This window comes from Natator depressus, chromosome 4, assembly GCF_965152275.1.
Source record: "Natator depressus isolate rNatDep1 chromosome 4, rNatDep2.hap1, whole genome shotgun sequence".
Lineage (NCBI taxonomy): Eukaryota > Metazoa > Chordata > Testudines > Cheloniidae > Natator > Natator depressus.
The window spans coordinates 66,726,495-66,749,296 of NC_134237.1; the positions used below are offsets into that span (position 1 = coordinate 66,726,495).

The following is a 22,802-nucleotide window of genomic DNA, read 5'->3' on the forward strand; positions in this document are numbered from 1 at the left end:
TTGAGGATGTGTAATGTAGTCATCTGTTGTAGACCCTGAGAAACCATTATGAAAGCAGAGTGCTATAGTGGTGATTTTGGGAACCACCTGTCTCTCTCAAAACAAACAAACAAAAAAACCCCCACCACCACACCCTGTCTCTAGAACCACCTCTGAGCTCCTGACCACACAAGCAGACCTAACACATGGCCACTTGTTATCTGAGAACTGGTTAAAAGAAAAGGAGCAAGGCTTGCATAACAAACAAAAGCCTAGACCCTGGGACAGGCATTTTAAATTAGAAGTACAAATACGTAGATTCAGAAATCTAAAAATGGCAGGGTAGGGTGCCTAGAAGAGCTCTTTCTCTAGCCAACTCCTCTGCCTCATGAAACTCAGCTACAGCTGGTGAATGAGGGTAAGGTCACCTGAAGATTCTTTTACCCAGCTACCCCCTGGTTCTGAAAACCCACTGCTATATTTACAGTGCACCTTTCTTCAGGTTTTTCAGATTTTAAAATGGACATTGAGGATTTGCATATCTTTATTTTTCTTGAAAAAGGAAAGTGCTGTGTTTTTCCTCAAAGGTGAATGTTCTTATATATTCTGGATGTTCAGTTAACTCTCTAGTTGCACTAACACTATTCTTTATAGCACAAAAGAAAATGTTATTTTCACAAATCATTAAGAGGAAATTTTTCCTTCACATGTAAAATAATTCATCCCACTGCTGCTCTAGTGAGCAAATCATTTGAAAACAGAAATCTGAAAGTGATATTTTTAGTCCCTTCACACTCCCCTATTCAATATCAGTAGTATAATCATCTCTTTTAAATTCAACTTGGAATACACCATCACTTTCAAACGGTCTCCCACTGCACTGAGTTGGCACATCAGAAAGATGAGCCTCCTCATAGCATGTGATTACTGATTTCCAATACAAAATGTAGAGTGATGCTTTCTAAAGGGCTGGTGCAGTATAGCAGAGAACAGGCAACATACAACCAAAATACTATGGAATCCAAACATTTGTTGCTCCATTGATTTCTCCAATGGTTTCTCTAGCATATCCCTGTGAATAAATATACAGAATTAAGAATATACTGGGTTGAATTAAGTTAAACCTTACTGAGGTTACTTACTAAGTTAAACCATGCTTGTCTCCTCTCTGCCAGGAAACCATCAACATCTTGACATAGTGCCACCTACATAAGACAACTATGGCTCTCTACCTCCCAGGTGTCGGCAACAACTTGGCAGATTTCCTGAGCAGAGAGCCAATTGCCATAGGTGAGTGATCCTTGTGGAAGTCTACCACAGAGACAGTATTCCTGTGTATGGGAACCCCAGTGATAGACATGTTCACCACCAATGTCAATGCCAGAACTTTAGTTCCAGAGATAGTTATGTGTCCAGGGTCATTTCTGGACACATTCCTTCTGCAGTGTTCTGGTGCCCTCTTGTATGCCTTTCCACGGGTCCAGTGGGATTTCCAACATCAAGAGTCAAAGTCACAATGATTCTTATAGTGCTGTATTCATGGAGGTGGTTTTAGCTGACAGATCAACCACAAATGTCCATCCACACCCCAATCTAGTTCTCTCTGCCTAGACCTGACCCCCAACACCATGGGCAGATATTCCATCTAGATTTCAGAGTTAACAAGTCTCTCCTCTTAAAAAAAAAAAAAAAAAAAAAAAAAAAAACCCACCACACTTCGGCTCCAGCTGATGAAGAGTAGGAAGGAATTCTAGTCTTAATGAGCTTCTATGAAAAAATGCTCTGCAACCCATCCCTATGAGTGCACATACGCTTGAGGGTCCACCTTCTAAAAAGGTAGCAAGAAATGATTCCAGATTGTCCTCAGGGAGCATTGTAATCAGAGATGCTGTCATCAGCGATAGTCTGGGGACTACACCAGTGTGTCTTGAAGGCAGGGATGTTGCCTGAACAGGAAGTTCCAGCACTGCCATTATCTGCTGTTACAGGATGGCACCCTCTGTCAATTACTGCTGGTGAATTGTCAGTTGTTGCAGGAGTTTCTATTGCTGCTGAGTTTGGTTTTCAACTAACCATAGTAGTAGCTATTCGAGCTCTATGGCTGCCAATGTCAAATACTTTCACCTTCACCTATAGGATTTTTTTTTTTTAAATGCCACTCTGGTGTCATGTTAGGGTGAGCAGACAGCAAGTGTGAAACATTGGGACAGAGGGTGGGGGGTAATAGGCACCTATATAAGACAAAGCCCAAAATATCAGGACTGTCCCTATAAAATTGGGACATCTGGTCACCCTATGTCATGTGCAGTAGGCCCAGTGCGTTCACTGGGGTTCAGACATTAAGGCACAGAACCATTGTGTGATGTGTTGAGTCACAGAGACCCCCTTTGGGACTACCACCTGATGTGCTGAGACTACCTCTGAGCCCGTTTTCCCTGGCAGCTCAGGACTCCAGCAGCCTGTCTTGCTGAGCCAGACATGCCAGTCTGCTCCAACACAGACTCAGGTCTGAACCATGTCCCCCACAAGCTGCAGACTTAACTGAAAACAGCTTAAGAAGTGCTGCTGTCTCTAGCACCCAGACACCCAGTTCCCAATGGGATCGAAACCCCAAATAAATCCGTTTTACTTGTATAAAGCTTATACAGGGTAAACTCATAAATTGTTCACCCTCTATAACACTGATAGAGAGATATGCACAGCTGTTTGCTCCCCCAAGTGTTAATTGTTTGCTCTGGGTTTATTAATAAGCAAAAAGTGATTTTATTAAATATAAAAAGTAGGATTTAAGTGGTTCCAAGTAATAACAGACAAAAGAAAGTAAATTACCAAGCAAAATAAAACAAAAACATGCAAGTCTAAGCCTAATACAGTAAGAAACTGATTACAGATGAAACCTCACCCTCAGAAATGTTCCAATAAGCGTCTTTCACAGACTAGACTCCTTTCTAGTCTGGGCCCAATCCTTTCCCCTAGTACAGTTCTTGTTCCAGCTCAGGTGGTAGCTAGGTGATTTCTCATGATTGCAGCCCTCTTTATTCTGTTCAACTGCCTTATATATCTTTTGCACAAGGCGGGAATCCTTTGCCCCTCTCTGGGTTCCCACCCCTCCTTCTCAGTGGAAAAGCACCAGGTTAAAGATGGATTCTAGTTCAGGAGACATGATCACATGTCACTGTAAGACTTCATTACCCACTTGCCAGCACACACATATACAGGAAGACTTACAAGTAAACAGAGCCATTTACAACTAATTGTCCTGGTTAATAGGAGCCATCAAGATTCCAAGCTATCATTAATGGCCCACACAATAGGACTTCAGAGTTATATTTCATATGTCTAGTTTCAGATACAAGAATGATACATTTATACAAATTGGATGACCACACTCAATAGATTATAAGCTTTGTAATGATACCTTACAAGAGACCTTTTGCATGAAGCATACTCCAGTTACATTATATTCACACTCATTAGCATATTTTCATAAAATCATATAGAGTGCAATGTCATACATTGCAGCATGTAAGAGTTTTTAAATTTCAACCCCAAGCAAAAACCATCCCTGACTCTCTACATAAAACTACGGAAAACAGTCAATTTACATTCAGGTCTCTTCCACGCCATGCTATTCAGCACCCAGTCCCACAGGCAAGATCATCTCAGGGTATGTCTACACTACGAAATTAGGTCGATTTTATAGAAGTAAATTTTTAGAAATTGATTTTATACAGTTGATTGTGTATGTCCCCACTAAGTGCATTAAGTCAGCGGAGTGTGTCCTCAATACCATGGCTAGCATCGCCTTACGGAGCAGTGCACTGTGGGTAGATACCCCACAGTTCGCACAGTCTCTGCTGCCCATTGGAATTCTGGGTTAAGCTCCCAATGCCTGATGGGGCAAAAACATTGTCGAGGGTGGTTTTGGGCACATGTCGTCAGTCGCCCCTCCCTTCCTTCCTCCTTGAAAGCAATGGCAAACAATAGTTTTGTGCCTTTTTTCCTGGGTTACCCGTCATACCACAGCAAGCATGGAGCCTGCTCAGCTCACCACTGCTGTTGTGAGCATTGTAAACACCTTGCGCATTATCCTAGAGTATGTGCAGAACTGGGCTAAGAGACGCCAGCACGAGGATGATTGTGATGAGGACATGGACACAGACATTCCTGAAAGCACGGGCTGTGGCAATTGGGACATCATGGCGGCAGTGGGGCTGGTTGATACAGTGGAACGCCAATTTTGGGCCCGGCAAACAAGCACAGACTGGTGGGACCGCATAGTGTTGCAGGTATGGGATGATTCACAGAGGCTGCGAAACTTTCGCATGCATAAGGCCACTTTCCTTGAACTTTGTGAGTTGCTTTCTCCTGCCCTGAAGCACAGGAATACCAAGCTGAGAGCTACCCTGACAGTTAAGAGGTGAGTGGCAATAGCCCTGTGGAAGCTTGCAATGCCTGATTGCTACCGGTCAGTCGGGAGTGGGCAAAGCTACTGTGGGGACTGCTTTGATCCAAGTAGCCAATGCAATCACTGACATTCTGCTATCAAGGGTAGTGACTCTGGGAAATGTGCAGGTCATACTGGATGGCTTTGCTGCAATGGGGTTCCCTAACTGTGGTGGGGTGATAGATGGAACACATATCCCTATCTTGGCACTGGACCACCTTGCCAACCAGTACATAAACTGCAAGGGGTACTTCTCAATGGTGCTGCAAGCACTGGTGGATCACAAAGGACTTTCACCGACATCAACGTGGGATGGCCGGGAAAGGTGCATGACACTCGCATCTTTAGGAACTCCGGGCTGTTCAAGCAGTTGCAAGAAGGGACTTACTTCCCAGACCAGAAAATTACCATTGGGGATGTTGAAATGCCAATAGTTATCCTTGGGGACCCAGCCTACCCCTTTCTCCCAAGGCTCATGAAGCCATACACAGGCAGCCTGGACAGTAGTAAGGAGCAGTTCAACTATAGGCTGAGCAAGTGCAGAATGGGGGTAGAATGTGCCTTTGGATGTTTAAAAGCTCGCTGGCACTGTTGCTGACTAGGTTAGACCTCAGTGCAACCAACATTCCCATTGTTATTGCTGCTTGCTCTGAGCTCCATAATATCTGTGAGAGTAAGGGGGGGATGTTTATGGCGGGGTGGGAGGTTGAGGCAAATCGCCTGGTGGCCGATTTTGAGCAGCCAGACACCAGGACAATTAGAAGAGCACAGCTAGGCACTCTGCGCATCAGAGAGGCTTTGAAAACCAGTTTCATGACTCGCCAAGCTACAGTGTGACAGTTGTGTGTGTTTCTCCTTGCTGCAAACCTGCCCCCTGTGAATTTTAATTCCCTGTAAGCCAACCACCCTCCCCCCTTTGATCACAGCTGGCAAAGGAAATAAAGTCACTATTGTTTTGAAACCATCCATTCTTTCTTTATTAATTAAAGAAAAAGTGAGATAACTGACAAGGTAGCCCGGGTGGGGTGGGATGTGGGAGGAGGGAAGGACAAGGCCACATTGCTTATTGTAGCCACACTACAAATCAAAACTTCTTGAATGCCAGCTTTCCCGTTGCTTAGGCCATCCTCTGGAGTGGAGTGGCTGGGTGCCTGGAGCCTCCCCCTGGGTGTTCTTGGGTGTCTGGGTGAGAAGGAAATGGAACTTGGGGAGGAGGGCAGGCAGTTATACAATGGATGCAGTGGGGGTCTATGCTCTTGTTGGCTTTCCTGCAGCTCCAGCAGATGCTTCATCATGTCCATTTGCTCCCCCAGCCTCAGCATCTCCTCCTGCCTCTGCTCTTTGCGCTCACTTAATGCTTTCTTGGCCTCTGCCACTGAATACCTCCATGCATTAAGCTGTGCCCTATCAGTGCGTGAGGACTGCATAAATTCAGAAAACATGTCATTGCGAGTGCGGTTTTTTCGCCTTCTAATCTGCGATAACCTCAGGGACGGAGATGATAGGGGAAGCATAGAAACATTTGCACCTGGGGGGAGATAAAAAGGGAGAGTAAAATTTAAGATTATACATTTCTGAGAACAAAAGGGAGAGACTCTTTTACAGTGAATCACACAATTCACAGCAGACAGCACATGTGCTTTAGATACAAGGTTGCATTTTGCCTTTTCTATTGAGCACCTGCCGGTATGGTGACACATCACACACGGCTGGGCAACAGAATTCAGTTTCCAGGCAGCCTTTTGGTATGCAGGGTTGGCATCTTACGCCTTCATAACATGTGGGAATGGTTTCAAACTGCAGCACCATCCTTTCCCATAGCAAGCAATGCCGGCTGGTTTTCACGTTTAAAAGGAGGGGCTGCGGTTTTCAGGTGGATGTGCAGCACACACCTCCCCGCACCCCACCGCGTGGCTATTCTCCGGGATGATCCCTTTTAGCCAAGCACAAACAACCCAGCATGAACTGGGTCCTTTTACTGTTCCCTTACAAAAATTCCCCTATTTCAACCAGGTGACCGTGAATGATATCACTCTACTGAGGCTAACACAGAAAGATAAAGACCGAATGTTGCTTGAATGTGACTAAAACCCAGGACCATTCGCTGCCATGCTTTGTGCTGCAATGATTCCAGAATACTTGCTACTGGCTCGGCATGGTAAAGTGTCCTACCATGGAGGACGAAATAAGGTAGCCCTCCCCAGAAACCTTCTGCAAAGACTTTCAGAGTACCTCCAGGAGAGCTTCATGGAGATGTCCCTGGACGATTCCCGCTCCATCCCCAGACACATTAACAGACTTTTCTAGTAGCTGTACTGGCCGCGAATGCATCCCAGTTCTTCAGGGCAAATCAAACATTAAACACTATTGCTTTTAAACCCTGTACTGTAGTTACAAATGTGTACTCACCAGAGCTGCCTTCTCTGGCTTCAGGGTCGGGAATCCTGCCTTGGGAGGGTATTGGCTCCAGGGTGATGAAAAGGTCCTGGCTGCTGAGGAGAACGGATTCACCGCTTGCCTGCTGCTCATTGTCCTCCTCCTCCTCCTCTTCTTCCTCCTCCCTGTTGCGTTAGACTCCCCCCCCCTTGCAGGTGTCCACGGACAGTGGTGGGGTAGTTGTAGGGTCCCCCCGAGAATGCCAGGCAACTGATCATAGAAGAGGCATGTATGGGGCTCTGACCCAGAGCAACCATTTGTCTTTTGGTAGGCTTGCCTGAGCTCCTTGACTTTCACGTGACACTGCTGTGTGTCCCTGTTGTAGCCTCTCTCCACCATGCCCTGTGCGATTTTGGCATATATATTGGCATTTCTTCTTTTTGATCGGAGTTCGGCCTGCACAGATTCTTCTCCCCATACAGCAGTGTCTCCCTTTTGGTCCATGCTGGAGCTTGTTTGCGATTCTGGGGGGACTGCATGGTCACCTGTGCTGCTGAGCTCACCACGCTGACCAAACAGGAAATGAAATTCAAAATTTCCCGAGGCTTTTCCTGTGTACCTGGCTAGTGCATCGGGGTTGAAAGTGCTGTCTAGAGCGGTCACATTGGAGCACTCTGGGATAGCTCCCAGAGGCTAATACCATCGAATTGCCTCTGCCCTACCCCAAATTCGACCCAGCAAGGTCGATTTTAGCGCTAGTCCCCTCGCGAGGGAGGAGTACAGAAGTCAATTTTAAGAGCCCTCTAGGTCGCCGGAACAGGGTTGGTTGTGTAGACGCATTCATTTTAAAATCGACCTAACGCAGCTAAATTCAACCCAACCCCGTAGTGTAGACCAGGGCTGAGCTGGGATCTAGGCAGAGTGTGGCCCCACCTCTTCCCCCAACATTTACAATTCTTCTTCAAGAGGTGTCCCTGTGGGTGCTCTACTGTAGGTGTTGCTGCGCCTCTGCGCTGTTGTTTGGAGATTTTTACAGCAGTACTCGTATTGGCCGCGTGTGCACGGAGCCTGCCTCACATACCGGTTTTGTCTTAATAATGCGCATGCACGGCCAAACTCCTCAGTTCCTTCTCTACCATCCCCGGCCAGAGTCAGACCTACAGCAGACTCGTTAAAACTTTTTCTCTTACCCATTCTACATCCTTTTTTTCACTTAGTTTAGCACTCTAGTTACTAGATAAGTTCATCCCTTAAAAAAAAATAAAAATTAATTCCCGCTTGTTCCTCTCAGCCTCCAGCCGACGTTAATATGCCTGGCTCCCCAGGATTTAAGTGGTGCACTACGTGCAGGGATGCCATCTCTATCTCGGATGGCCACTTCCAGTGTATAAAATGCCTGGGGGAGTCCCTCATTCCTCAAAAATGTGCCCATTGTTCCAAATTAAAATCCAGGGCACGTAAAGACAGAGAACTCCACCTGAAAATGATTCTTGGGTAGAAGTCACTTGGATCTGCTTCTGACCCAGGTACAGGCTCCTCAGTGAACTGCAGCCCTCCCGCCTCCAAAAAGGACAAAAAGGAAAAAAAGGACAAAAGAGAAAACGCCCGCCTCCCTCACCCAGAAGGGAAACATTGCAAGCAAAAAGGTCACCAAGCAGGTCTATTTCTTCTATACAGACCTTCTCTCGGCTCAGCACCTTTGATGTGCTGGTTCCCCTGGCATCGCGCTAATCCCGCCTGTGGCTGAAGCAACAGTGCAAGCTCCCGGTGCTGAGGCTTCAGGCTTCCAGTTGCCTGCCTCTCTCATGGCACCGTTCGGCACCGCAATGGACACGGTGACAGCGGAGAGGACTTTGCTGGAACAGACCCACGCTGCGCTTACCTTCCAGGCACCACCGACATAAGAACATAAGAATGGCCATACTGGGTCAGACCAAAGATCCATCCAGCCCAGTATCCTGTCCACCGACAGTGGCCAATGCCAGGTGCCCCAGAGGGAGTGAACCTAACAGGTAATGATCATTCCTTGCCCATCCTGGCTAATAGCCATTAATGGATTTATACACCATGAATTTATCTAGTTCTCTTGCATGCATTGAGCGCTACGGTGCAGAGAACATCGGTGCTGAACGACCCTTCAGCACCACAGGCACTCCTAACGGAGGGTTTCTCTCACACAGGCTCTCCGGCACTGCAGTTGATTCATTCCCCAGACCTACAGGTGTCACCTAACCTACAGTTACCTCTACTTGACACTTATTTTTCTCTGGACGTTTGCATGCGGTCCGGACACCTGTCTCCAGCTGTATCTCACTTTTGTAGTGATGAGGAAGCCATAGTGCAGGGAGACTTTTCACCATACCAGCTCTCCCAGTCACAGAGCCAAATCAGCACTGGTCTCAGAAAATCTAGGTCTTCTTTCATCAAAGACCTCCCTCCCTGGTATACAAACCCGTGAATGGCCCCACCTATGCCCTTCCACAGTCAGTGGCTGTACGGGGTCCATGGGCACCATATAAACGATTCCACTATGATCCCCAAGATGCCAAAAATAGGAGCAATGCCACCTCGCCACCACCAGTGCATACGGCTACGAATGAGACACAACAACAAGCTGTTGCTCCTCACTTTGAAGAACACACTACACATGCTTCCCCAACACTTGTGGAGCCCGTATCCACACAGGATGAGGCTATACTGCCTCCCCCACCAACACTGTCGGATGACTTTTTAAAATTTCAAGACCTCTTCAAAAGAGTCGCCAATGAGTTGAGGATTAATCTGGAGGAAGTTTTCTGAAAACCAACATGAGTTGACTGACATCCTGCAACCTTCCTCCACATCCACGATTGCCTTACCTATAAATCCAGTCATTATGAACCCTGCCAAAACCATATGGCAGACACTGGCTACTAGCACACCTACCTGTAAGCAAGCTAACTGGAAATATTTTATTCCTTCCAAAGGGTCTGAGTTCCTTTTTACTCACGCAGAGCCAAACTCATTGGTAGTAGAGGTAGCTAACCAAAAGAACAAACACCAGTTCCCAAATCTACCCCAACTGATAAAGACAGTAAAAGGCTGGACCTGCTTGGTCGTAAAGTGTATACTTCGTTCACATTACAATTCCAGATCTCTAATTATGTGGCTGTTCTGGCAAAATATGACCACAGAAATTATGAGAAACTCATGGCCTATTTTGATGACATTTCAGGGGGCAAAAAACCATAAGTTTAAAGCCATAGTCTCTGACGGAGAAATCATCTCCCGTACCGCACTACAAGCTGCGCTTGATGTTGCTAACAAAGCTGTGAGGTCCACTGTGTCGAACTTCATGGTTTTCATCGTCTTCTTTTCCTTGCGAGATTCAGAATACCATAGAAGATCTCCCTTTTGATGGTGAAAAACTATTTGCCAGTAACACCAACGATGTGCTTCACTCCATGAAGGACTCGAGAGCGACATTACGGTCTCTCGGTATCCAAACCCTTGCAAATAGGAGGAGACAATATAGAAACCAACCTTATCAACATCCATGCTACCAATGTATACTCAACAAAGTCATAGACCATATGAACAACAACGTCAGTGACCAAGATATCAACGTCGCCACACCAATTCATTGGCTCCATGTCAACCCCCTCCCACTAATAAGCAAATCTGAAGATGTGACCGACAGAAAACATCATCCCTACTTCAGTGCCCATTTTCCCCTCCCCTCATCCCTTTTCAGGGACCCCTCTCACGAACAACTGCTCCACCAAGAGGTGCATCACCTCCTCCAATTAGGAGCAGTACAACCAGCGCTTGACCAACACAGAGGAAAAGGGTTCTACTCCCATTACTTTTTAACACAAAAGAAAACTGGGGGATGGTGATCTATTCTCGACCTCAGATGCCTCAATAAATTGATTAAATAAAATAAAATAAAATTAAAATAAAATCAAAAAGGTGACTCTTGCAACCATAATTCCAGCACTGGAGCAGGGAGATTGGGTTTTCAGCCCTCGACCTGCAGGATGCTTATGTTCCTGTGACCATGTATCCTGCCCACAGATGTTTTATTCTCTTTGTTTTGGGTTCACAACACTACCAGTACGGGGTCCTACCTTTTGGCCTCTCGACTGCGCCTCGTGTCTTTTCCAAACTCCTCACAGTCATAACAGCTCATCTCAGAAGGCAGAGAATCATAATTTTTACTTACCTCAACAACTGCCTTTTCAAAGCCAGGACCCTCCAAGAAGCCATTCAATCCACACAATGGACAGTCCAATTTTTCCATGCTCTTGGCCTGCGAATGAACAAAGAAAATCTTCACTCACTCCCACCCAAAAACTGGAGTTCACAGGAGCACATTTTGACTCACGCAAAAGAATAGCATCTCTCCCACTCCATCTTTTTAACACTATCAACCTGTTTGTTCCCAAGCTGTGCAACAGTCCACAAGTGGCTGCAAAAGCTTGCCTACAACTCCGAGGCCACATGGCCTCTTGCACTTTTGTAGTCAGGAACGCTTGCCTCTTCATGAGGTGTTTCCAAAGCTGGATTCCACTGTCTACAGACCGAATGTCCATGGTCTGAACAAACTTTTATACATACCTCCCAGAGTCTAGGACTCCTTCCACTAGTGGATATTGCCTCTCAAACTTTGCTCCAGGGTCCCCTTTCTACAGGATGTCCCATTGGTTGTCTTAACTACAGACACATCCCTTATGGCATAAGGAGTACACATGTCCCAATACACTGCCTAGGGGCTTTCATCTCCTGCTTAGACGTCCCTTCACATCAACGTCTAGACCTCTGAGCAATACGCAGTGCCTGCCTAGAATTTCTCCCCTTCATACATAACCAACATGTCAGGATAATGACCAACAACATTGCCTGCATGTTCTATGTGAACAGGCAAGGGGTGGGGGCGTGATCCCACTCCCTTTGTACAGAAGCGATGAAACGATGGAACTGGTGTCTCAGACACAGTGTCTAAATATCAGCTGCATACTTACCTGGCTCTCTCAATACCACTGCAACGACTTCAGCAGAAGATTTCCCATAGACCATGAATGGGAACTAAACGAGGATATAGTACTAGACATATTCCACACAAGGGGATATCCAACCACAGACCTTTTTGCAACTGAAACAAGAAATGCCCAAGATTTTGTTCCAGAGCATGACTAGGCAAACACTCCTCGAGGGATGCGTTCATGTTCCCATGAAACACCTACCTAATGTATGCATTTCCCCGATATCACTCATACACAAATTATTGATCAAAAGATGAACACACCAAGCCAGGGTCATAATGATAGCCCCACATGGCCCAGACAGGCATGATACCCTTTCCTTACCAGGATGTCGCTTTCCACACCCATCCCACTACTCTCCGCCCGAATATCTTGTCCCAACAACAGGGTCTACTACTCCACTCCAATTTAACCATGTCACACCTCAAGGTTTGGCTCCTTCATGGTTCTCTCATGCCAAGCAAACTTGCTTGGAGCAGGTTCAAAATGTACTCCTTCATAGCACAACAAATTCTACATGCACCACCTGCCTTTATAACTGGACAAGATTTACACACTGGTGGGCTGTCATAGAATCATAGAATATCAGGGTTGGAAGGGACCTCAGGAGGTCATCTAGTCCAACCCCCTGCTCAAAGCAGGACCAATCCCCAATTAAATCATCCCAGCCAGGGCTTTGTCAAGCCTGACCTTAAAAACTTCTAAGGAAGGAGATTCTACCACCTCCCTAGGTAACGCATTCCAGTGTTTCACCACCCTCCTAGTGAAAGTTTTTCCTAATATCCAACCTAAACCTCCCCCACTGTAACTTGAGACCATTACTCCTTGTCCTGTCATCTTCTACCACTGAGAATAGTCTAGAACCATCCTCTTTGGAACCACCTCTCAGGTAGTTGAAAGCAGCTATCAAATCCCCCCTCATTCTTCTCTTCTGCAGACTAAACAAACCCAGTTCCCTCAGCCTCTCCTCATAAGTCATGTGTTCCAGACCCCTAATCATTTTTGTTGTCCTCCGCTGGACTCTCTCCAATTTATCCACATCCTTCTTGTAGTGTGGGGCCCAAAACTGGACACAGTACTCCAGATGAGGCCTCACCAATGTCGAATAGAGGGGAACGATCACGTCCCTCGATCTGCTCGCTATGCCCCTACTTATACATCCCAAAATGCCATTGGCCTTCTTGGCAACAAGGGCACACTGCTGACTCATATCCAGCTTCTCGTCCACTGTAACCCCTAGGTCCTTTTCCGCAGAACTGCTGCCTAGCCATTCGGTCCCTAGTCTGTAGCTGTGCACTGGGTTCTTCCGTCCTAAGTGCAGGACCCTGCACTTATCCTTATTGAACCTCATCAGGTTTCTTTTGGCCCAATCCTCCAATTTGTCTAGGTCCCTCTGTATCCTATCTCTGCCCTCCAACGTATCTACCACTCCTCCCAGTTTAGTATCATCCGCAAATTTGCTGAGAGTGCAATCCACACCATCCTCCAGATCATTTATGAAGATATTGAACAAAACCGGCCCCAGAACCGACCCCTGGGGCACTCCACTTGACACCGGCTGCCAACTAGACATGGAGCCATTGATCACTACCTGTTGAGCCCGACAATCGAGCCAGCTTTCTACCCACCTTATAGTACATTCATCCAGCCCATACTTCTTTAACTTGCTGACAAGAATACTGTGGGAGACAGTGTCAAAAGCTTTGCTAAAGTCAAGAAACAATACATCCACTGCTTTCCCTTCATCCACAGAATCAGTAATCTCATCATAGAAGGCGATTAGATTAGTCAGGCATGACCTTCCCTTGGTGAATCCATGCTGACTGTTCCTGATCACTTTACTCTCGTGTAAGTGCTTCAGGATTGATTCCTTGAGGACCTGCTCCATGATTTTTCCAGGGACTGAGGTGAGGCTGACTGGCCTGTAGTTCCCAGGATCCTCCTTCTTCCCTTTTTTAAAGATTGGCACTACATTAGCCTTTTTCCAGTCATCTGGGACTTCCCCCGTTCGCCACGAGTTTTCAAAGATAACGGCCAATAGCTCTGCAATCACATCCGCCAATTCCTTTAGCACTCTCGGATGCAACTCGTCCGGCCCCATGGACTTGTGCACGTCCAGCTTTTCTAAATAGTCCCTAACCACCTCTTTCTCCACAGAGGGCTGGCCATCTACTCCCCATGTTGCGATGCCCAGCACAGCAGTCTGGGAGCTGTCCTTGTTAGTGAAGACAGAGGCAAAAAAAGCATTGAGCACATTAGCTTTTTCCACATCCTCTGTCACTAGGTTGCCTCCCTCATTCAGTAAGGGACCCACACTTTCCTTGGCTTTCTTCTTGTTGCCAACATACCTGAAGAAACCCTTCTTGTTACTCTTGACATCTCTTGCTAGCTGCAGCTCCAGGTGCGATTTGGCCCTCCTGATTTCATTCCTACATGCCCAAGCAATATTTTTATACTCTTCCCTGGTCATATGTCCAACCTTCCACTTCTTGTGAGCTTCTTTTTTATGTTTAAGATCTGCTAGGATTTCACCATTAAGCCAAGCTGGTCGCCTGCCATATTTACTATTCTTTCGACTCATCGGGATGGTTTGTCCCTGTAACCTCAACAGGGATTCCTTGAAATACAGCCAGCTCTCCTGGACTCCTTTCCCCTTCATGTTAGTCCCCCAGGGGATCCTACCCATCCGCTCCCTGAGGGAGTCGAAGTCTGCTTTCCTGAAGTCCAGGGTCCGTATCCTGCTGCTTACCTTTCTTCCCTGTGTCAGGATCCTGAACTCGACCATCTCATGGTCACTGCCTCCCAGATTCCCATCCACTTTTGCTTCCCCCACTAATTGTTCCCTGTTTGTGAGCAGCAGGTCAAGAAAAGCTCCCCCCCTAGTTGGCTCGTCTAGCACTTGCACCAGGAAATTGTCCCCTACGCTTTCCAAAAACTTCCTGGATTGTCTATGCACCGCTGTATTGCTCTCCCAGCAAATATCAGGAAAATTAAAGTCACCCACGAGAACCAGGGCGTGCGATCTAGTAGCTTCTGCGAGTTGCCGGAAGAAAGCCTCATCCACCTCATCCCCCTGGTCCGGTGGTCTATAGCAGACTCCCACCACTACATCACTCTTATTACTCACACTTCTAAACTTAATCCAGAGACACTCAGGTTTTTCTGCAGTTTCGTACCGGAGCTCTGAGCAGTCATACTGCTCCCTTACATACAGTGCTAATCCCCCACCTTTTCTGCCCTGCCTGTCCTTCCTGAACAGTTTATAACCATCCATGACAGTACTCCAGTCATGTGAGTTATCCCACCAAGTCTCTGTTATTCCAATCACGTCATAATTCCCTGACATCACCAGGACCTCCAGTTCTCCCTGCTTGTTTCCAAGGCTTTGTGCATTCGTATATAAGCACTTGAGAGAACCTGCTGATCGCCCCTCATTCTCAGTATGAGGCAGGAGCCCTCCCATCACAGACGTTCCTGCCTGTGCTTCCTCCCGGTATCCCGTTTTCCCACTTACCTCAGGGCTTTGGTCTCCTTCCCCCGGTGAACCTAGTTTAAAGCCCTCCTTACTAGGTTAGCCAGCCTGCTCGCAAAGATGCTCTTCCCTCTCCTTCCTTAGAAGTTTTTAAGGTCAGGCTTGACAAAGCCCTGGCTGGGATGATTTAATTGGGGATTGGTCCTGCTTTGAGCAGGGGGTTGTCACAAACACCGTTCCTTTTTTCCGTGCCTCTTCCGCTAATCCTCGACTATCTGTTAGGGATTAAATTCTCTGGACTCTCCCTGAGTCCCATGAAACTCCACTTGGCCGCAATTACAATGTTCTATGATGCCATCGATGATAGGACTATCTTTGCTTATCCGATTACTAAGCAATTCCTTAAGGAACCCCAAACCCTATACCCAGACATCAAACTGCCTAATCCATCTTGGGACCTCCCCTTAGTCTTAACATGCCTAACCCAAAACCATTTGAACCATTAGCCACATGTTCCCTCCTACATCTTTCTATGAAAACTGCATTTCTGGTAGCGATTGCCTCTGCGAGACGCACAGAAGAAATTGCAGCACTCATGGCAGATCCGCCATACACCATATTTTTAAGGACAAAGTCCCCCTACGCTTACTCCCCGAAATTTGCTGAAGGTGCACTCTTCTTTCCATGTCAGTGAGCCTATCCATCTCCCTACCTTTTCCAAAAGCACATGTAAATTCCTTTGAATCTACGATGCACACTTCGGATGTGCGCAGGGCTTTGTCCTTCTATTTCGACAGGACTAAAACCTTTAGGCGTTCCGACAAGCTATTTGTCCACATTGCAGAATGCTTTAAGGGCTCATTTATCTCTAGCCACTGACTTTCCAACTGGATCTCGAGTTGCATTTGTCTCTGTTATCAACTACAGAAGATGATGACTCCTGCCTTTATCAGGACTCACTGCACCAGATCCATGGCAGCCTCAGTGGCCTTTCTACATAACGTCCCTCTTTAAGAACATTTCCAGAGCTGCCATTTGGGCTTTTGAAAATACATTTGCAAAACATTATGCTCTTACACAGGGACTCATCACCAATACGCGTGTGGGCAGAGCTGTTCTATCTACTGCATTCCTTCCAGATCCAAAGTCCCTACTTCCTTGAGAGATACAGCTTTTCAGTCACCTACATTGAAGCACCCACAGGGACATCTCTCTCGAAGAAGAGAAGGTTACTCACCTGTGCAGAAACTGACGTTCCTCAAGATGCGTGTCCCTGTGGGTGCTCCACTCCCCATCCTCCTCCCCTCTACTTCAGAGCTGGGGTGGCCTCCGTTGTAGAGAATGAACTGAGGAGTTTGGCCGCGCATGCGCACTATTAAGACAAGACTGGTGTGTGAGGCAGGCTCCGCGCATGCGTGGCCGATATGGGTACTGCTGTAAAAATCTCCTAAAAACGGCGCAGGGGCGCAGCAACACCTACAGTGGAGCACCCACAGGGACACCTCTTGAAGAACGTCAGTTACTGCACAGGTGAGTAACCTCCTCTTCTTCCTGTGGCCCAAGCCTTTTTGTTCAAGCTTACTTTTTTAATAAGGGTGTGAGAGCTAACATCTTGTGCAATTCCTTTGGTGTGTGGCAAATAGTAAATCTCCTTGAAAGGGAGGAAAAGTAATCACTTCATCCCCTTGGCCAGGTAGGGTACCTGTGCTGTCACTAGCACTCAGAAACATTGTAGTGGATACTTTATACATTAGAAAATAAAATAAAAAATAAACTCTATTTTAAACAGTGTAATGTACTATGCTGTTAGGGTCATGAGTGTACAGTGACCTACTCTGTGCTTTGGGTAAGGCAAAGCAGATGTCCTCTGACTTACAAAAGTATATATTATAGTGATAATGATATCTGTTAAATGGGAATAATCTCATTTACTTACATCACTGGATCACCTGAAGTTTAATGAGTGTAAAGTGCTCTGAGATCATTTAAATGTAATTTCCCATCTAACTACAAAACAATACTGCTGTCATCACATAACATTGACATATTACACGTTCTTGGGATGTTGCCTTAATAATATGTTCTCAGGAGGGCAGAACAGGGAAGGGAAGCTGATTGTTTTTGCTATCCTAATGATGTAAGAGCTTTACACTTTAGGTGTGATATGAGAAGCTGAAATGCATCACTGACATAAGTAAACTTTATACATTCAAATGAATTAAGATGAACCTTTTCTTAAATTCTTAAATGTTTTTAAGTACACAGCTGGAAGTTAATGAGAACTGATACGAAATACAGACCTCTCACTGGCTGACTACAGGTTAACTCAGGGGAGGACATAGCCATACACATTTTTAAAAGAGATTAATTACTTAGGGCCTGGTTTGAGGAGTAACTAGGAATGATGAGGATGAAATTAAGAAAAGAATAACTCAGGCGGAATATTAAGAAAATGTTCTGGGAATGTGTTTGGTAAGACTGGGCGGAGGAGGTCCATCTCTTAGGGCCTTAGTAAATAAGTCTGGAAAAAAATAGATATTATACCCAAGGGGACAATCCTGTACTGACAAAGAGATGAATTACATGAAATTAAGAGGTCCTCTAATTTCCATATCATGACCCCTTCCTCACATTGGTGAGCAGTTACTCACATGAGGAGTCCTACTGAACATGAATAAATGCTCCTCCATGTGAGTAAGAAAATCACACTCTGTTCCTTGCATGATATGAGCCGTCAAATATTTATTTTTAAAGTTCATTAACTATTTGGATGTTAATATTATTTGCCAGACCTGTCTATTGCTGGAACAACTTAATCAAATACATTTAAATTTTGCAATATTTTTTAAAAGTTTGGTACTTCATGTCCAAAATCTATTTGGGGTCCAAAAGAGCACAATATATACCACTCTCTTCGCTGAGATCCCCCCATTCCTCAGCATTCTGCACTCATTTATACCCTTGCCACTGGATTGACTGAAATGGGTTGCATGAGTATAAAGGAGGGCACAATATAGTCCAATATCTTTTTAAAGTGTTGTTTGTATAAGTCCCTTGCTGGGCTATTCTGATATTACCCATGATACGAATATTGAAAGCAGTTAATGAAAACAGTTTACTGGATTATGCATGCACAGCATCGTAGGTGGTTTTACAACCATCAATAACATAGCTGCTCTGGTGAACAAATAGCTTAGTCTACACTCTTCAGGACATTGTGGTCAGCAAAAAAGAGATATTTCTGGGATGTTGTTCAAGTGTGCACAAAATGCATGGAAAATCAGAAATATTCTATGGCTCCTGTCTTGCACTTACCGTTATTTGTGCAAACAGTCCCCAATGTTGTGTTGTGAGTCATGTGACTACTCCCCTGAGTAAAGTGTTTGCAAGATCAGAGCCAATACCACTTTGATCTAATGGGGTGGTAGGATTGCATTAAACTATTTTAAAAACCTAAATAAATGTACCTCTGAGGCTGAGTCACTGTATGGAAAAGTTTGATTTCAATCTTAACTGTGGAACAGTCAGGGCCGGCTCCAGGCACCAGCGAAGGAAGCAGATGCCTGGGGCAGCCAGTAGAAAGGGGCGGCACGCCATCAGTTATTGGGGCAGCATGTCCGGGTCTTCGGTGGTAATTTGGCGGTGGGTCTTCCATTCCCTCCCTTCCACTTCGGTGGCACTTTGGCGGCAGCTCAATCATTTTGGTTTTTTTTCCGCCGCTTGGGGCGGCAAAAAAGCTGGAGCTGGCCCTGGGAACAGTATAATGGTGCCGGGATGCTCCCAGGGCTGGCCCTAGTCCAAATGGCAGCCCAGGTGAGGAGCGTCTTCAGCACCCCCTCCCATTTGGTTAAACTTTTGAATACGTTTTTTATTGCATTTGTAGCCCATTTCATGACTTTGATGCATGATTTGCATGTGTGATTCATCTCTGTCATAGAAGATGATAAATTTGCACACTAGGATCTGTAAATCTGTATTTATTCATGCCATATATAAGCATTTAAAAAAATTCATTTCCTCTAAGAGTCTAAGCTTACGGAAACTTTTTAATTTTAAGAATAACTGAAATGTACTAACATTGATAAATTGAACTGTTCACCAACATTGGGTGGACCAGTATTAAATAGTGTTACAGTAGGTGACAGCCTTAGAATGTTAACCCTAGTCCTTTAGTTCAAAAGGTCACTTTTTGCACATTTGCCCTCACAAAGCATAGAGTCAGAGAGATCCAAAGACTGGTCAATGGCATTTTCAAGCAATAAAATAGCAAGCAATGTCAGTGTCTTGTCAGCCATCATTGTTCAAAGATATGTTTTAATGAGCCTGAACTTTGAAAAGCTGTGCTCACCACTCACGACTGTGACCAGCAGCATGAGCGGAATCCTCAAAGCTATCCACACATTAGGAAAAGTGTCCTTCAATACTGCATCATGAATGAACTGGAGAACTTGGAGTGGAGAGTGCTTCCCATTTGGCAAAATGTGATGGATGTTGTCCAATTTGATATCTTTATCATTGACGTCCGAACTATTCCCCAGGTGTCAGCATCCAGTGAAGGCCTGTAAAATTGTTTAAGAGTGTTTTCCTGTCTGCTGTCATACAAAAAAGCCCCCAGGTTTTTTCATGGTGCTTCATTTGTCTGAACCTTTGTTCGATCGACACTTGAGCTGTGTCAATGAGCGAGCAAAAAACTTACTTCTTGAATTTTTCTTCAGAGCTTCCCATCATCTCATCTCTGCCCCCTGTAACCAAACTGTCTCTTCTGCGGATGAATATGAGTTTCCTTGAAGACAGGCTCAACTCCTAAGTTTTCTACCATTTCTTTGGCAGCAGTGATGGCCTCTTCAAATCCATTGTCACTGTAGACCACAACGAAATCAAGGCAACTTCTCATCAAAATAGTAGCGGTCGCGATGTCCATCGACTGAGTTTGTAATACCTTGCTTACAACGATTACTTGGAACAAGATATCGTTCCAAACCACAACTGAGACCAGAAATTTGAGGTCAGTTATCTGGTGTGCCAGGCTTTGTGCTTTGGGTCTGATTCTGGCTTTATTCGACTGCGCCAGTTCCATCAGGGCGTTGTAAACCTCAGTCACTTGGTACCTCACTGGCCTTACACTGTCAATGCAGCTCTTCCAGCGAGTGTCACGTAGGGGCTTCATGGTCAGATTTGTAACATTGTCCATGAGGATCTTTTACTTGATATCTGATGCTGAAAGCAGGACGTCTATCCTTTGCAGCACTCCATCATCATTTTAGGAGGTCTGAGGAAAATGTTGTTCTCAGAAAGTCTGGAAGGTTCCACGAGAGTCTACAAAGGTCCAGAACATTCTAGGAGGTCAGTGAAAAATGAATCCACAGAGGGAATACCTGAAACGGTTACTTCAAACATGCTATTTTCCCTTTTGTGGCTTACAACAAAAACAGAACCCCAAGCGGGTCGCCTGGGTCACCTGCCCCTAAGTCTGGCCCTAGATGCCCCCATAATAAGAACACATCAGTCTTGTTAGAGGTCTCGCTGTCCCCCCTTTTAGCCTAAATGCAGCTCTAAGTGCCCGTCTCCCATGTGGCTGCCTAGCTGTAATACACAGTTGTATTGTACAGAAGCAACACCAGCCCCAGCCTGACGGCCCCCGTGGTGTCCCTGCAGAAATTCGCTCCATCCTTCCCGACCCCGGCTCTGCAGCAGACGAAGCGGAGTGATCCGGTTAACCCACCCCCGCAGGGTCTGCGGCGTCTCCGGCCCCGGCCTCCTCGCAGGGCTGTCTCCTGCATCTCCCTGTCGCGCCGCGGAGAGCAGTGCAGCCTGCGGCGCTTTTAGCTGGCTGGGAAGGTGTGAGCAGCGCCGCTGGGGAAGAGGCGGAGGGAGGCGGGGGGAGACCGAGGGGAACAAAGCGCCGAGGCAGCTGCTGGCTGCAGAGGAGCAGGCACAGGAGACGGCTGAGGGATGGCAGCGGCAAGGGGCTCGGGGCTGCTGGCGCTGTGCGGGGCGCTCAGTGCCTGCTGGCTGCTGTGCGCCGGGGCAGCGGAGCAGGAGGCGGCGGCCGGGGCCAGCCGGCGGCGGCGGCTGAGCCAGGAGGACGGCATCTCCTTTGAGTACCACCGCTACCCGGAGCTGCGGGAGGCGCTGGTGGCCGTGTGGCTGCAGTGCCCCTCCATCAGCAGGATCTACACCGTGGGGCGAAGCTTCGAGGGCAGGGAGCTGCTGGTCATCGAGATTTCGGATAACCCCGGGAGACACGAGCCTGGTAACTGCCACCCACCCCGCGCAGCCCTCTCCGCCCTGAGATCCCCTCTGCCTGAGCCCGCCTTAGCCCCGGGAGGCTGGGAGGAGGGACAGACGCTGCCGGGGCCGCGGGGATCATGTCAATATCGCTTACAGGGCAGCGGGGATAACGGCAGGCTTAGCACTGCCGTGGGGAGACAGGCATCATGCCTAGCCCTGATAAGGAGAGAGGAAGAATACACATATTAGCAGTTTGTAGGCAGTAGCAATGCAGGGATATTAGTGCATGTAGGGCAAGAGCAATCGTGTAATATTAGGACGGTGGAAATAGTAATTAGTATGTCCAGGCTACACGAATCATTGAACAATTATTTCTTATAGGGTATAAGGATCATAGATTAGGCATAAAAGCACTTGTAGTGCTATAGACAGAATAGAATGACACTTACAGTGCTTTCAATTTTCAAAGCCCAGTACTAACGTTATTATTAAAATCTTTGCTTTGCTAGTAGGGATAGATATATGGAAGCTTCTACCAGTCTTTTAGTTGGTCATGTTTTTAATTTTATCATTAAAATGAATGCCATATCATTAACATCCACTAAAAGTAATATTAGAAACCCTAGAAAACAATGACCCTGATAGGGGCTGAAAGATCTCCCTTTAATTCTGATTTATGAGGGAATACCATGTGCAAGCATACTGGAAGGAAATTACCTTCTTTATTTCCTGACCTAAGCAAAATTACAATTTAAAATCTAACATGTCTGTTCAGAAATCTGGGTCACCTTTGAGTGTGTAAAATGCTGTGTTTTTCTGTGGGAATGGTAGAAGCACAGATTGTTACAGCTAATGATTAGCAATTGCACCACTTATATTTTGTGGAGAGCAATGAACACCTTGTGATTATTTGTACTTACCTTTTGAGATAGTTAAAGCAGGTGATTACAACTGACGTTTATAGCATATTGGTTTTATACATATACACAATGAATTTCTAATCAGTGCAAGTTTACTCATTTGTATAAAAATTTATTTCCAAATATTGTGTTTTTAAAGGGCTAATCCTGAAAGGTGCTAAGCAGCTGAGGTCTGCTATATCGCCCTTTGCAGTCAATATGAGTCTTTCCATTGACTTCAATAGGTTTGGGGGCAGGCCCACCCACATTAGCACTGATTTCAATGGGAGTTGTGAGTGCTGAGCACCCATCAGGTTCAGGCCTCACATGATTTGAGCTTTATCTTTAATTATCTTTTTGACCTCAGGTAATTA

At 46.1% G+C, this 22,802-nt stretch overlaps 1 protein-coding gene and 1 long non-coding RNA gene across 2 annotated transcripts in view; one reads left to right on the forward strand and one right to left on the reverse strand.

Annotated features, from left to right (window-relative positions):
* Positions 1 to 9,933: 9,933 nt before the first annotated feature.
* Positions 9,934 to 21,426, reverse strand: LOC141986534 (uncharacterized). Its single transcript, XR_012639309.1, has 3 exons — positions 18,766 to 21,426; positions 11,007 to 11,093; positions 9,934 to 10,290 (listed from the first exon to the last, which is right to left on the reverse strand). It is a non-coding gene; the product is annotated as an uncharacterized LOC141986534 (long non-coding RNA).
* The window catches only part of CPE (carboxypeptidase E), a 92,488-nt gene continuing 90,901 nt past the window's right edge, over positions 21,216 to 22,802 (forward strand). The window contains exon 1 of the mRNA XM_074951106.1: positions 21,216 to 21,551. Within this exon, the coding sequence (XP_074807207.1) occupies positions 21,251 to 21,551 (301 nt within the window). The 5' untranslated portion in view covers positions 21,216 to 21,250. The remainder of the gene's footprint in view (positions 21,552 to 22,802) is intronic.